The following is a 16,466-nucleotide window of genomic DNA, read 5'->3' as shown; positions in this document are numbered from 1 at the left end:
GCATTGGAGAGACCAACACTGGAATACTGCACCCCATGCTCATGTACACAAGAAGACTGACAGGTGACTAGATTACAGTGTATAAGTACCTTCATGGGGAGAAAATATTGTGTACGAAAGGATTCTTTAATCTGGTGGGGAAAGCCATAGCAAGAACAAATAGCTGGAAGTAGAAAACAGACAAATTCAAATTAGAAATTGGGCTCAAATATTTAACATTGAGGGTGATAAAGCACTGGAAGAAATTAACAAGGGAAGTGGTGGATTCTCTATCCCTTGATGTCATCACATTAAGTCTGGATGCCTTTTTGGAAAATAACCTTTAGTCAAGCACAAGTTATAGGCTCAATAAAAGGACAACTGGGTGATATTTACTGGCTTGTGATATACAAGAGCTCAAACCAGATGATATAATTGTCCCCAGTGGCTTTGAACTCTATGAATCTTGGTGGGGGGAGGGAGGAATAGGAGAATCTGTTCAGAGGAGAGGTCAGTCTGCCATAAAAGCCCCAAAGCAGAACAAAACGACTGCTTCAAATGGAAACTGATCCAGGGAAGGTACTAATAAGGGGTTTAAGAGGAAGAGACAGTGGAGATGAAGATTTCAACAGCAGCTTACTGGTGCATCTGGAGAGCTGCCAGTGATGATTATCTTACGTTAATATAGCACCTTTCATCATGAAAGCTCCCAAAGTGCTTTCCAAATATTGCCAACTGATTATACTTTCTCTGCATAGGGATTTCTTCATTCACTACTGAAATGCAGTCATTACCATCATGAAACATGACAGCTGTTTAACAGTGCACAACAGGAGAGTTTAGGATAGGAAATGAATAATTCCTTATACAACTTAAGCTACAGGAAGAATCTGGCTAGGAGAAAGGAACTACGAAAGTTGGAATTTGACCAGGATACCTACGTTAATACCCTACTGTTAGGAAAGGTTCATTGGAGTTGTTAATAACCACAACTGGTCTGTATCATGCTATTACATTTCTTCAGAAAGACACCTCCAGCATCACAGTGCCCTTAAACTACCATACTGGCTGCTGGGACACTGGTTCAGTGACTCAAGGGAACAATGTCTCTTTCTCAATCAACATTTTCTAGAGCTCCTGGGATTTCCTGGACATCTTTTATCCAAGTGTTTCTCTTTCCTGTGGATGTATGTGTGCATTACATCTCACCAGATCAAAACTAAAGGAGAGAAGGCTGCAGATCTCTGCCTTGCTATAAAGTGTCAAGGAAGAAAATAAGGACATAAAGGAAGAAATAAGCTAACATGATTTTAATACAACTTGCATATTTAAAAAAAAATATTAGCAATGTTACATTGTTAGATTCCAGCATGTAACCTTTAAAATAACTGTTCATGTCAAACCTGCAACTCACCTTGGTCAAATGTGCAGCTATCTGAAAGAATGAGTGACAATAAACTCTTGCTCTAAGCTCCAAATAGCTTCTCAGTTCTCTAAAATATTAAACACGGCAGTTAGCGCGTGGATCAGATTATGCCTTCCAGTGTCCCAGACTTGTGGGAAGAAAGACAAGATGGAAGGGATATGGTTACATTAGGCTGCAACTTTATTAACTTAAGTCATCTGGGAACTATCCCACAATAACTTGTATGATGCATGTCACCATTCCTTCCATAATAGTTTCCATCTGGTGGAATGCTCCCATCAGCCCCTACTCTTACAAGGGCTGTTCCCCAAGCCTATGCTGGATTCCATCACACTCCCCTCATATGAGGGGCTAGGGAAATGGCATTGTCTTCTCACTGCACCAGACATTAGGAACCTCAGACCCATTTCTCAGCTTCTTTAGGGCACACCTGCCCCTACATCTGCTTCCATTTCTGGTTTATCAGGGTCTTGACCCTCTATGGAATGAGTACCTCATTGCACACTTACTACACTAGCAATTAGCTTGACCATCTCTCTTCCCTCCTCATCTCCCAAATAGCTTCTCAGTTCTGTAAAATACTAAATACTTCAGTGAGGGCATGTATCAGGTGTCACCTCTTATTCTAAAATGCTGAGTTCAGTTAGTGCTTTCTTTGAATGGTGGCCATAGATTAAGTGACAGCTTTCCTGTAGGTCTCTGAGAGGCAAAGGTTTCTTTTCCATGCCAACATGAAATAAAGAAGCTTGATACGAGGGATAATTGATATGGTCCAGGGGAAAAGGAATCTTCCACAGCCTCTAATGCAGCCTTGTGGCTATCTAATCTATCTATCCATTCAGAACTTGCCCAATACCATAGTATTTAGAGACACAGATCACTGAGAATAGCATCTCTTACATCACTTCTAGTCTTTAAATCTATGAAACTTTCCTAGGTAGGATCACTCCTATTGTTAATCTCCAAAGGGAGTGTTGCTGAGATATTGAGCGGACATCATTACTGAAGGGAGACCTGCTTCATGTTTTATTTCCTGCCCAAATTTCCAACCTCCGTAAGCCTTGCTTAGTAGTATTCTCTCTTCACATCTGATTCAGTACCTCCTATATTATTGTCATCTGCAAATTAAACTAATGTGCTGGTAATCCCATTTTGCAGATCATTAAACATGATTTTAAATAATACGTGTGTTGTTCAGTGAACACTCAGTGCTTAAGATGCTTGCAAGAGTTGGGTTTACTTGGTGTCTGGTTCCCACTGGCTGTGCATAACAAGAGTTTTACAGTGGCCTGCCCAGACTCTCCGTCAGGGAAGCTCAGCCCTTAAAGTCACAGTGTTCTCAATGTAGATTTCTGTGGAACCCCACTGAACTCCCCCAAGTGCAATACATTGACAGATAGCTGAGGACCAATCTGCAGGTGTAATGACAAATAGTAATCTGCTTTCTAATGGTAATATCCACGCCAATCTAATTGTTTTAATGACTGCCATACCATTACTTCATTTACATTTATCTTAGGGATTTCCAAAGCACCATTACCTTAGTATCTGTCTAAAAAGGTCCTTTGTTAAGGGAACTATTGTAAAGTGCAGACTATCAGATTGATAGTTTTGTTACTGAAACGCCATAAAATTGTGCATGCTTTTAAAGCATCCCTAGGAATAGCCTATAGCTACGATAATTAAATCCTTATATTTAATGATCTGTGCATTATGTGAGGTTGTAAATTATTGGAACTATATAGAATGGAAGAGGATGAACTCTAAAGGTGACTACACTCGAGTTCATCCTGTTCTAGTCTATTTATTTTTTATACCATGCCTATGACTGTGGCAATTAGAAAATGAGTCAAGGAGACTAACTTCTTCTACATATAGTTTCTACTCTGTAAGTTCCTGGAACAGGCAGATTGTGTGTGTAGAGATATTGTGTGTTTATTTGTTTTGTTGTTGTTGTTTGCATAATGTGCTTATATGTTGGTCTTAGAGAAGGCCAGGTCAAAAAAGAATGTTTTGAATTTAGAATGGAAGCTTCTGTTTGAACGGCAGCATTTTTTAAAAAGACATCCATTCTTGATTTAAAAAAACAACAACTTCCCATGAAGGAAAAACCATCACATCCTGAGGTCAATTGTTTTAATGGTTGATGATCTAGTCTCCAATCCAGAGTGAAACAGCAGTCCAGGTAGTAGGCAAACACCCCCTTTATGTTCTGGTTGGTCTGTTTTAGCTAGAAGATGACCTGCTAGATGAACAATGGCATTTGTGGTTACTGTTGCTACGTGTGTATCCAGTAGGGCCATCTATTTTAACAATCCAAAGAAAAAGCCCTTGTGAAGTGTCACTAGGTGGCCACTGCCACACACCTCCTCCAAGCATGCGCTGCTATGCCCAGCCACAGTCAGGCCGGTTCATTCTTTTATAGTAAAGGTTAACAAACAAACAGAAGGCAGTCTTAAATCAATACCTGGCCCCTAGTCTTCAGGGCCACCCCTCCGAGGGGTCTCTGCTCTCCAGTCCTGGCAGCTTCCTTACCACTTCCAGCGCTGCTCCCCTCTTAGGGGCACAGCTGCAGGGTTGCTTTATTGAGCCCCGACCCTCTTGCTCTAGGGACCCACCACAGGAGTTTGCTCCACTCCAATGTGACTTCGGCTGACCAGGGCTCAGCCTGTCTAAGTCCTTCCTCCTTAGCTGCCTACTAGCAGCCTTTATAGGCCCAAGTGTAGCCCAGTCCTCTTTAATTAGCTGTATGAGGCCTGACTGCTCCAGTCCAAGGGTTCTTGGCTCAGTCTATCCACAGAGACCAGCTACTCTGTGACATGAGGCAAAGAGGCCTTCATATAGAAATTGAATCCCCAAACTATGCTTTTTAGAAGTAAAAGACTTGTACTCCAGTAGAATTAAAGTCTAATCTTTCACCAAAATTTTGTAAAAAATGCAGTCCAACGTTCAATGACTATCAAAATGTAAAAGGAGAAGTTATAAATTCTGTCTACAGAAGATCCTGTGTGCCACTTAGGACTACACCAAGCATTGTCTCTTCCCTTGTGCGTTTCAGGACTTCCTGCTCCAAGGAGCAGTCATACATGGTGTCTAGAAATTTTATCTCTGCAGCCTGTTCTGAGGTGACATGTTCTCAGTGAATATGCTGATAGTTGAATTCCCCCATTATTATTTTGTTTTCTGCTTTTTAGCCTCTCTAATCTTCCTGAGCATTTCACAATCATCATTACCATCCTACTCAAGTGGTCAGTAGTGTATTCCTACTGCTGTACTCTTATTATTCAAGCATGGAATTTCTATCAGAGTCTGTGTTACAGTTTGATTCATTTAAGGTCTTTACTATATTTGATTCTATACTATCTTTCACATATAATGCCAATACCCATCAGTGTGACCTATTGTGTCATTCTTATGTATTTTGTACCCTGGTATTACTGTGTGCCATTGATTATCATGTTTCCACCCAGTGTCTGTGATGCCTATCATATCAATATCCTTGTTTAATACTAGGCACTCATAGTTCACCCATCTTAATATTTAGAATTTTGCATTTGTAAACAAGCACTTATAAAATTTGTCACTATTTAGTTGTCTGTCTTCATATGATATAACTGACTACAACTGGTGGTGGAATCTCCATCCTTAGAGGTTTTTAAGGCCTGGCTAGACAAAGCCCTGGCTGGGATGACTGAGTTGAGGTTGGTCCTTCTTTCAGCAGGGGTTTGGACTAGATGACCTCCTGAGGTCTCTTCCACCCCTAATCTTCTAAAAAGCAACAGAGGGTCCTGTGGCACCTTTAAGACTAACGGACGTATTGGGAGCATAAGCTTTCGTGGGTAAGAACCTCACTTCTTCAGATGCAAGAAGTGAGGTTCTTACCCACGAAAGCTTATGCTCCCAATACTTCTGTTAGTCTTAAAGGTGCCACAGGACCCTCTGTTGCTTTTTACAGATTCAGACTAACACGGCTACCCCTCTGATCCCTAATCTTCTATGATTCTATGACTTATGGCTCTATGATAGGACTCTTTTTTGTTTGTTTGACTGTTTTCTTCAGTTCCTACCTGTACTTAATTAACTTCCATCCTCTTCTCTTTACTCGAATATAGAGTATACGCTTTAATAAATCCTTGCCTAAGGGATGTGTCTGTCCAAACCATATGCTCCTCTGTTGGCTTTCTCCCAGCCCTTAGTTTAAAAACTCCTCTACCACCTTTTTAATTTTACATGCCAGCAATCTGGTTCTGTTTTACTTAGGTGGAGCCCATCCTGTATAGGCTCCTCCTTTCCCAACAGTTCCTAATAAACCTAAAGCCCTCCTCCCTTCACCATTGTCTCATCCATACATTGCGACTCTGCGGATCTGCCTATCTAGCTGGCCCTGCTTGTGGAATTGGAAGCTTTTCAAAGAATGCTACCATGGAGGCCCTGGACTGTAATCTCTTACCTAGAAGCCTAAATTTGTCTTCTGGAACCTCTTGTTTACCTTTCCCTATGTCATTGGTACCTACATGTACCACGACAACTGGCTCCTCCCCAGCACTGCACATTAGCTTGTTGTGAGAGCTCCACAACCTTTGCACCCAGTAGATAATTCACTGTGCAGTTCTCCCAATCATCAGAAACCCAACTATCTATATTTCTAATAATTGAAAGCCAGCATCACTATTACCTGTCTGTTCCTAATAACCGGGATCCCTTCCCTCGAAGAGTGCGAAAAGAAATCATGACTTAATCTGGAGGTAGGGGCCCAACAATGTGATCATTTCCCTCCACTCCACCTTGATGTTCTTCTTTCCTAAGACTTTCATCCTCCTCAACAGCAGAGAGGCTGTCAGACTGCAGGGGTGGGACCTCTCTATTTTGTCCCAGAAAGTCTTTTGTATGTTTCTCTCTGTCTCCCTTATCTCTTCCAGTTCAGCCACTCTGGTTTCCAGAGCCCATATGTGGTCTCTGAGGGCCATGAGCTGCTTGCATCGAATGCATACGTATGCCATCTGCCCAAAAAGCAGGTAATTGTACAGCGAGCATTCAGTGCAATAAACTTGATAGCCCCCACTCTGGTGCTGGGCTTTTGCCTGCATTATTTTAGCTCTTACTGGGTTATTTTTGTTTGTTTGTTTTGAGGCGGAGTTTATTGGCCTAAGTTTAGAGACTGTTTATTAGCTGTATCTGTCTATCATGCTCCCTCTCTAAACTCCCTCACAAAACTCCCCTGTTCGCTGCTCCTGTTCACTAGCTCCTCTGGTCGCTTAGGAGCTGACTTTTCAAACCCTGGTTCTCCCTGACATAGCAACACTGCCTTGTCCTGCTAATTTAAATATAAGACATAATATTGAATTTGTACTTTGGAACAGAAATCTCTAATATAAATCCAGTTAAACTTCTTTGGAATATTAAGTGTCCTGTTGTAATAATTTTAATTATTGTATGTTTAATAGAAGGTTTAAAAAAGATTTTTAGTAGTGTATTTTCAGTTGTATTAAGCAAGCTGAGATCTCTATACACCAAACCCTGAACCTTGATTAACACTGTTTAATGTTGCACAGTGACTAGCTTATGTTAACCTTTGGCTAGTATATTCCATCTAAATTAATACAACAATTCACAATTAAATAGCTGGAACATTTTTTTAAACCTAGATATGTCATTGCTGGCAGCCTTTGGAATAAAGTATTATAAAGATTCAGAAGTAGTAGTAACTCATTCAAGTATCCTCTTACTTTCCTGCTGTTGGACAAATGGGTTTTGCAAGTTTAAAATCCTTCCTCAAACTAAGCCAAACCTTGCATAAAAATGCCCTTGGAAATCCTGCACTTTCCTGTACAGGGGAAAATCCCACTTCCCATCCCACAACTAGCTTTGGAGGAACCTGAAGGCAGTGGAGCCAATGTTGTTCTGCTGCACACATGAGATAAGATGTCTGGAATCCCATCCAGGATGTAGTTGGAAACCCCCATGTGCTGTAGTTGCCAATTCTCAAGACCACTGCATGCAAGGATAATTTGGGGTTTGGGAGGGAATGTATTGCATAGACTCAGGTTTCTGCAGATGGATTAAAAGCAGCGAGTTAAAGGTCAAACCAGACAAAAGGTGTCTCAAGAGGGGCACCTAAAAAAGGTCATATTTTTTAAAAGAAAGTTGGCTATACCTTCTTTCTTTTACTGTTTCCTCATGTATAAAACAAGTATAGTATTTACTGTATCTACTTTACTGCACAGGAATAGTGTGAAGTTTAATTGTAAGTCTGTGTATAACTTGTGCCTGCCAGTTTGGCTATGTAGCCTCACAGCAACCCCTACTAACTCAGGACAGAAAGGGGGGCAATCATCCAGCTATCAGCAGCTTTCCTTTAAAGATGGATATGTGGTCATTTTGTGTTATATATATTTGTGATTTTTCTTCGGATGGTGTCATATTTGGAAATGAGGGAGGGGAGATCCCACAGGAGGATTTTTCATAAGGTGACATTTCTTGAATCTCTTTGGTTCAGAAATATTGTCCACTGCTTTACTGCAGCTTAGTAGTTTTCTTTCACATAGTTCATTTTGCTTAATATGTAGTTGTCAAGGCTGGATCCCCACTTTGAACTTTAGGGTACAAATGTAGGGGCCTGCATGAAAACTTCTAAGCTTAACTACCAGCTTAGCTCTGGTTCGGCTGCCACCATTTCAATGGATTCCATTCCTGGGAAACCTTGAAAAACCTTCACCAAATCCCTGGTGAATACAAATCCAAACCCCTTGGATCTTAAAACAAGGAGAAATTAACCATTCCCCCTCCTTCCTCCCACCAACTCCTGGTGAATACAGTTCCAACCCCCCCTGGGATCTACAACAGGGAGAAATTAACCATCCCCCCTCCTTCCTCCCACCAACTCCTGGTGAATCAAGATCCAAACCCCTTGGATCTTAAAACAAGGAAAAATCAATCAGGTTCTTAAAAAGAAGGCTTTTAATTAAAGAAAAAGGTAAAAATCATCTCTGTAAAATCAGTATGGAAATTAACCTTACAGGGTAATCAAACTTAAAGAGCTCAGAGGACTCCCCTCTAGTCTCAGGTTCAAAGTACAGCAAACAAAGATAAACACTCTAGTAAAAGGAACATTTACAAGTTGAGAAAAACAAAGGAAAACTAACACGCCTTGCCTGGCTATTTACTTACAAGTTTGAAATAGGAGAGACTTGTTTAGAAAGATGTGGAGAACCTGGATTGATGTCTGGTCCCTCTCAGTCCCGAGAACGAACACACTCCCCAACAAAGAACACAAACAACAGCCTTCCCCCCCCAAGATTTGAAAGTATCTTGTCCCCTTATTGGTCCTTTAGGTCAGATGCCAGCCAGGTTACCTGAGCTTCTTAACCCTTTACAGGGAAAAGGATTTTGGAATCTCTGGCCAGGAGGGGTTTTATAATACTGTACACAGGACAGCTATTACCCTTCCCTTTATAGTTATGACAGTAGTATAAGCTATTAATTGTCATTTTGCCTCCTAAGAGTTAGTTTTATTGTCTCTCTTTTACTCTTACAAAGAATTTTTATGAGTCTCTGTTATGAGTTTTGGCAATTTTTTGGAAATCTAACAAATTGTGTCTTGGATAGTCTTGCTGCAAAATAGAGACAGTAAGAGAAATAAACCATTGGAATCTTTATGTATGCACTTAGACTGTACGTTCCTTACTTAACACCCTAGATGCTTTGTACACAAATTACACTAACAATAATTAGGCCTAACAGTGGTATAGTAAAGGAAGGAAGTCCCAGTGGGAATTCTTCAATGAGAATATGAAAGCCTCCCCTACACATTGTTTGTATTGTCTGCTGGGGAGTTTTGTCTTCAGAGATTTCTTTGAATGCTATTTTAATGGTCGTAAAGACAATGGAAGTAAGGTTTGACTCCACATTAGGAACATTCTCCCATGAGTCTCTACACTGGAGATAAATTTGGAACAAACTGAAAATCTTTTAGCAATAGTGGATGCATGTTAATATAAAATGTGATCTTAAATACTGTTAATTCCCTTTTTACTACAGTAGTTAAAGAAAAAAAAAAGCTGTGCAAGTTATAGATTATGGAAAACCAAGTCACAAGTAGATACAGCAGGACATTTGGGATTCAGCTGGGTAATAGTGAATTTGAAAAGGCAACTAGAATAGGAACTTGACTTCATCCTTTGCTGGGTTAGAGGATGATTATTTTCACTTGCATCTGAAGAAGTGAGGTTCAAAAGCTTATGCTCCCTATACTTCTGTTAGTCTCAAAGGTGCCACAGGACCCTCTGTTGCTATTTTCACCCAGTGCAGTTACAATATGGTTCCAGTTTGAGGTATAGATGGGGCCTTAACAATGTTCCATAAATGGACTCAATTACTTTTGAATACTTTGAGATCCTTAAACATTGTCAACTGTTATTTTTGTTCTTAGAGAGGGCCACAGATCAGTAATCTCACCAGTGACATTTTCTTTATAATTGCATTTACTTTCAGAATGTACTCTTGCTCTCACTGCCGGAATTGGGAAGATGGTATGTTCTGATTTTTCTCATTGTTTTTCAGTTGACAGCAATGAGCCCAGGGGCTGCCCAAGATGCTCAGTTGGCTCCTGGGCCAGCCGCAAGGGCCGCTGCAGAAGTCACGGAGATCACGAAAAGTCAGAGAATCCATGACTTCCATGACCTCCGTGACAAACACAGAGCCTTACCTGTAAACTCTCATCCTCTGTTCTAAAAGATTGAGTCTTAGTAGAGAGACAAGGCAGGTGAGGTAACGTATTTTGTTGGACCAACGTCTGGTGGTGAAAGAGACAGGCTTTTGAGCTCCACAGAGGTCTTCTTCAGATCTGGTTTCAGTAGTCTGTTAAGCACCTAGAACACTTTTAGCACTTTAATAATAATAATATAATTAATAGTAATAAGGAATGTTATTACATTATCTAGACACTAAACAAAATTAAAAAAAATTATCAGAAGCATTATTTTAGCATATTGAATGAAGTTTAACAAATAATAATACTATAAATCCATGCGCTGTAAGCGGAGGACTTTGTCCTCCGTGTTTTAAGTCTCTAACAAGTAGCTTAAAGAAAGAGAGAGTTTTCTCAAGTCCATTGGGAGAAGTGTCTTAAGTGACACAAGTGTAGATTAAGATGGGGAGTATGCAGAGGGAGGACTGGAGAAGTGGGTTCATTACAGGGATTTTGCGTAACCCGGGGGCATCTGTACAGGTAATTGTAATGGCATGAGAAATCTATAAACAGGATTCAGAGTAGCAGCCGTGTTAGTCTGTATCCGCAAAAAGAAGAACAGGAGTACTTGTGGCACCTTAGAGACTAACAAATTTATTAGAGCATAAGCTTTCGTGGACTACAGCCCACTTCTGTAGTCCACGAAAGCTTATGCTCTAATAAATTTGTTAGTCTCTAAGGTGCCACAAGTACTCCTGTTCTTCTATAAACAGGATTGATAGCTATGGGGTGGGCGGAGATCAGATCAGGATCCCTGGCCATATGAACAGGGCACCAGGAGCAAATGAGGGGTAGAAACTTGGGAGGATAATTGGAGTGGGAGCTGGTCAGGAAGTAATGTAGAAATGGGGGGAGGGGGGAAGTTGGGAGCAGAGAGAAAGTGGATTGGTGAGTCTGCATAGAAGGTGGTTACTTCTATAATAGTAGGATAGGAGCCCTTCATAGGGGAAAGATAGCTACAATGGGAGTAGATTAGAAAATCTGTTTATGGGAGGGAATTCTGCATATTTCAGTTGTAATCAACCTAATGAGTCTCTGACTCTGTCCATCCGCATAAAAGGAGGTGAGTTTTATGTTTCCTACAGCTCTCCAATAGCAGCTTCTCTAACCTTACGGTGAATATCTCTGCAGGTGGCTATTCAACAGTTTGTCTTGGTATCTTATTCTTCTAATTCTGCAGCAGGGGGCTGCAATAGAAACAGAAGAGATTAATACAATGGGAGAAAAACCGTAGGGAGTGTCGTCTGCGTAGAGAAGGTTGCTGCGTAGTCTGCCAAATGCATAGCTACTTCCTGTGCAGCTTGTTGTAATTGACCTGATCATCCCAGGTCATTTTGAGATTCTAAAACACTTTGCACAGAACCCCTCTCTTCAGCAACCCACTACTGCAAAACCAAAACCAAAAACTAAATTCCTTCCTGGCTAGCAACAGTTAAGTAGTTCAGGGAATTGTTTGTTTTTCTGGGTGGTGTAAATGTAAAACTTTTGTGTAATCAAAATTGTTTTATTGTATTGTAGGTGAAACAATGAGAATTGCCTCTTCAGAGTTTGCTGATGATCCATGTTCCTCCGTGAAACGAGGCACCATGGTGCGGGCTGCTCGGGCCTTGCTGTCGGCTGTTACTCGCTTACTCATCCTGGCTGATATGGCTGATGTCATGAGGCTTTTGTCCCACCTGAAAATTGTATGACTTTTTAATTTTCTACACTGTTTTCTTTGTTTAAGATGTGTTGAAATTATAAATGATAAACAAAAGTCCAAGTTTCACAAGTTTTCTATTGTCTTTGTAGTTACTGTTCTTGTGGAAGCACTAAAATGGAACTAGAATATAATACATTTCTACTTTTTAGACCCTTATATGTTCAATCTAAATGAATTAATGTATTGGAGAGTTAAAATCAGCATCGCTAGGTACTTCTGATAAATTGTATTTGTATTGCTGTTGTGTACCATGCTGGACTAAAAGCAGCATTTAAATCACAATAAAGCTCATGCCAGTGGTTTAATAATGCACAGTAGTTGTAGAGTATTGCTATCTTGTGGCAGAATTTAAGTACTACAGTTTTGTTGTGCCGTGTCAATTAGGTGCTTCTCTATGCCTACGGAATGTATCACAAGGGTGGAGCATTGATTGGGATTAGAAGCAGGATATGTGTCTAATGAGTATTTGAAAATTAAAAAAAAAAAAATAGCAGAAAGGACATGTAGATTAGCAAATGATTTGCTGTAGTTTTGTACTCTGCTTTTGCTGCTGCCTATCTACTTGTCTGTAAAGGCATACAACAGTGTTTTATAATTGTCAATACCCAGCTTAATGATTGATTTTTCTCTTGGTCTTTATCACATGGCTAGTTTTTGCTAATCTGGAGGAGGGAGAAGAAGAAGAAGAAAAAGAAATAATAATAATATTAATAAAAAAAAACCCCACCACCCTAGGTGTAAAAATATATATACATAATGTTTAAAACCTTGTTTATTTTATTGATAAATGGCCCCAAAGGTACTCCCCCTCCCCCCTTTTTTGTAAATTGTAGATATTGTTCTCTTGCAGATATATATATATATATAAGAATCTTTAGCCTGGAAGAGACTGTAGAGACAGATTTTAATCCTTTGAAAACAGAGTCTACAATGAAAAATGGCAAATGCTTTTCTGTACAAATGCTAGAAAGCACTGCTCTAATGAATGCAGTGCTATCGTAGTAAAATGTCAGCACATTGCCCCGTGATTATGTGCTGTGTAAGCAGTGTGACTCTCGAATATGCCTTCATTTTTTCAACTTAATAATGGACAACATTCTAATTCAGGTAATGCTTTGTCAGTGGAGACTTTCTAACTCTTAATTTTAACAGTAAGAGATTGCCTGTGTGTACACTACAGTTCAAATTCTTATCCAGACCATTTCAAAGGAGAGATCGTTTGTTCTTGTATCTGAGCAGAATCCAGAATTTTTTGGCTTTCCGTGTTGATAAATTCCTTTGTTGGAAGTAGTATGATATACTGCTTAGAGTAGCATTCTCCAAATGATCTTTTGTAAATGGGTGCTGTTTAGTAATTTTCTCATATAATTTTTGTCTCTGTGGATTCTGAAGCCAGCATATATCAACATACTTTGTAGCTTTTGCAAATCATCCAAGAAATTATTTCAAAGAACTTGCACCCTTATTTTCATGTATTTTTGTCTCTTGTGCTTTTTGTTAAGATTGTGTTTAAGCACTTGAAAGTTTAACTTTGCATTTGATCATTTTGCATTATTTTTACAGCTTTAAAGGAACACCCGTTACTTTTACTTTCCAAGAGAGAGCGGGCAATGCAAATATTTGCACCTTATTATTATTTTATATTATTGTTGAGACCAAAGTAGCTTTAGGCCACTTTTTGGCATTAAAAGGCCAAAGATTGATGATGGTAGTTCTCACACATGGAACAGCATTAATATTAACTTTCAACTAATGTACAAAGACTGATTTAAAGCATGTAATGATTTTAACTTCAGGTACTCTGAAAATTAATTCATTAAAATCACTTCGCATTGTCAGAGTTATAAGAGGTGATTTATCCAAGAGGTACCGTAAAATGTACTATAATCAGTTTTAATTGAAATCACGCCAAGGCAGTGAGTTGCACTTCAGTCTTTATGGAGAGAAGTGCATTTTAATCAATTTGTAAATGTATGTAGGTGCTCTTCAGAAAGATTGTTAATCACTTTATCAGATTATATCATTTACTGCTAGCATTAATATTAAAATATGTATATATATATATTAATTACACACTGTTTAATTGTAACACTATATGCATATTCATTTAAACACTCTCACGTGTTTATTTGAAGAATGAGGATATTCTCAAATGTGACTTTTTGTGGAAAATATCAGTTTAGGAATCCATATTCAAAGACTTTCAATAGCTTCCATATACAATTTTCTCATTTTAAAATTTCACTTCTACCCCTACAAACTCAACCGGAGCCTTGAAAGTCATACTGCATTATTTGTGACTTGCATGTCATTGTCAATCCTACATATTTTTTCACTCTGAACTTACTTAGTTCTGCTGATAATATATGAGCACAAGTAAAATCTAACTATCTTTCCCTGAGGTATATTGACTCTTAAATACTAGTTGGAGTAAAAAGTAGCACCATAAAGTTAATTGTAATTGGCCTTCATTATCTTTTTGATTTTATAAATCATTTGTTTTCTCCACTTTACTTCATTGGGCCATTGTAGGTCTTACTGAATGTGGAAACTGGAACTGTTTGCCATGTCAGATGGAACTAGGCCTGCCGACATTTCTGGGAAAGGGAAATCAATTCCTTTCTCATAAGTAAATTGAATACCACACTTGGGTTTAAAATCAAGTCCTTCTCATTATTGTCTTGTACATCCCATTACTTCCCCTTCCTACCCACCCACTTAAATTGCACCATGATTTTATCAGGCTTTAAAGACATTGGTTTTAGCCTGAGCAGTTTCAGTAGAATAAACTCTGAGCTAAGTTCAAAAATGGGTGGGAAAAGGTAAGATGGTATTCAAAATGATGTTAATTTAAGTTGAAATGATGTTAATTTAAGGTCCAATATCATTGTGAAGATAATTGAAGGTCCAATATCTTGTGAAGAAGAATGAGGGGGGATTTGATAGCTGTTTTCAACTACCTGAAAGGGGGTTCCAAAGAGGATGGATCTAGACTGTTCTCAGTGGTACCAGATGACAGAACGAGGAGTAATGGTCTCAAGTTGCAGTGGGGGAGGTTTAAGTTGGATATTAGGAAAAACTTTTTCACTAGGAGGGTGGTGAAGCACTGGAATGGGTTACCTAGGGAGGTGGTGGAATCTCCTTCCTTAGAGGTTTTTAAGGTCAGGCTTGACAAAGCCCTGGCTGGGATGATTTAGATGGGAATTGGTCCTGCTTTGAGCAGGGGGTTGGACTAGATGACCTCCTGAGGTTCCTTGCAACCCTGATATTCTATGATCTCTACAAATAACTGACACACACACACTCACACTCACTCACTCTCTGTGATGCTGGGATTCTCAGCTTTACATCCCTACTTTACTTTGTATCCTTGATGTTTGGCATATATTGAACAGTGATATAGTGACCTGTCTCTTGGGCCATACAAATTAGGCTAATTAACAGATAAACCAAGGTGCTTTCAGCATTGCAAAATCCTGGGCTACTTGAGACAATGAGAAGATTTGTTGCGTAGGAAGATGTTTTGTATAGTAACTTTTCTGGCCATAACCATGTTTCAATAAAATAAAATAAATAAAAATATCAGTCATTGAGCTATAACAAAGGTACAACTTACATAACTCAAGGTATTGTAGAAAGAATACATGTAGGCCCTTTCATCCCAAAGGATCTTAAATAGCTACGCAAAGTAGGCAGCGGAGATCAAATTTATGGTTTCTTATAGTTCCCAATAAAAGTGGTGCAATAGTGGCTTTGTTGGAAAGGAGAAATGTCTGATGAGGTGATGCAGAAATAACTCAAGTATTTGGAATTATAACAATTTATCTACCAGCTGCTTGTAACCTAGTTCTGATATTGGTCTAGTAATAATTGCTGAGTTGAACTGAATTGTAACTCCGCACTCCAACCCAAACCTATGCCTAGATCTTACTTGGTAAATGTCAGACACCATCCACACACCCAAAAGGAGTTTGTACGGATCTGGGGAACTTCATGTGGAGAGAGGGCCAGCAAGTGGGGTGTGGAGGAGTGTTATATTTACATTTTCATGTTCCCCTGGCAAACAGAGGTGCATCTGCTCTCCCCTTTAACAGAACAGGATTACAGTAGGCAAGGGGAGACCTTGGCAAACGCCAGGGAGACAGAGTGGGAAACAGAATGGCACAGGTTCTATGAACCAGACCCTCTGCTCATTACATTGGGGGCAATCTCCCACCCATCCTGATGGAGTGATCCAAGGAAACATCACTTCCTAGGTAGGGTTCCACCCTGTGGGGGCAAACTGGCGCTGTGTTACGTTACTGTAGCTATTATTCTTCTGAAAATAGAAATAAAACATTGTTAAATATTGAATATTTCACCTGAAATGTATGATAATTAATATTAATGAATTATAATAAAGTCACACTAGTGGTTAATGACCTATTATGTGCTTTCTAAATCTACTTTGTTTTTTTAATAAAGAGTTTCAAAAATATGTGCTCAGACTTATTTAGGCACCTAAATAAGTTGCCTGATTATAAATGTGAAGAATATCCATTGATTTAAAAATTACTACTGCTTGGGATTAATTTTAAATATTTATCTGGTCTCTCATCAGCACCAGCCCCCTC

The 16,466-nt window shown here is 39.3% G+C and overlaps 1 protein-coding gene across 6 annotated transcripts in view; it reads left to right on the top strand.

Moving 5' to 3' along the window:
- Positions 1-16,466, top strand: part of CTNNA2 (catenin alpha 2) — a 766,120-nt gene that overhangs the window by 190,129 nt on the left and 559,525 nt on the right. For all 6 annotated transcript variants that reach the window (XM_065597259.1, XM_065597255.1, XM_065597256.1 and 3 more), the window contains one exon: positions 11,670-11,836. In XM_065597259.1, coding sequence (XP_065453331.1) covers positions 11,670-11,836 — 167 coding nt within the window. The remainder of the gene's footprint in view (positions 1-11,669; positions 11,837-16,466) is intronic.

Source organism: Chrysemys picta, chromosome 5 (assembly GCF_011386835.1).
Source record: "Chrysemys picta bellii isolate R12L10 chromosome 5, ASM1138683v2, whole genome shotgun sequence".
Lineage (NCBI taxonomy): Eukaryota > Metazoa > Chordata > Testudines > Emydidae > Chrysemys > Chrysemys picta.
This window is presented reverse-complemented; position numbering and strand designations above follow the sequence as displayed.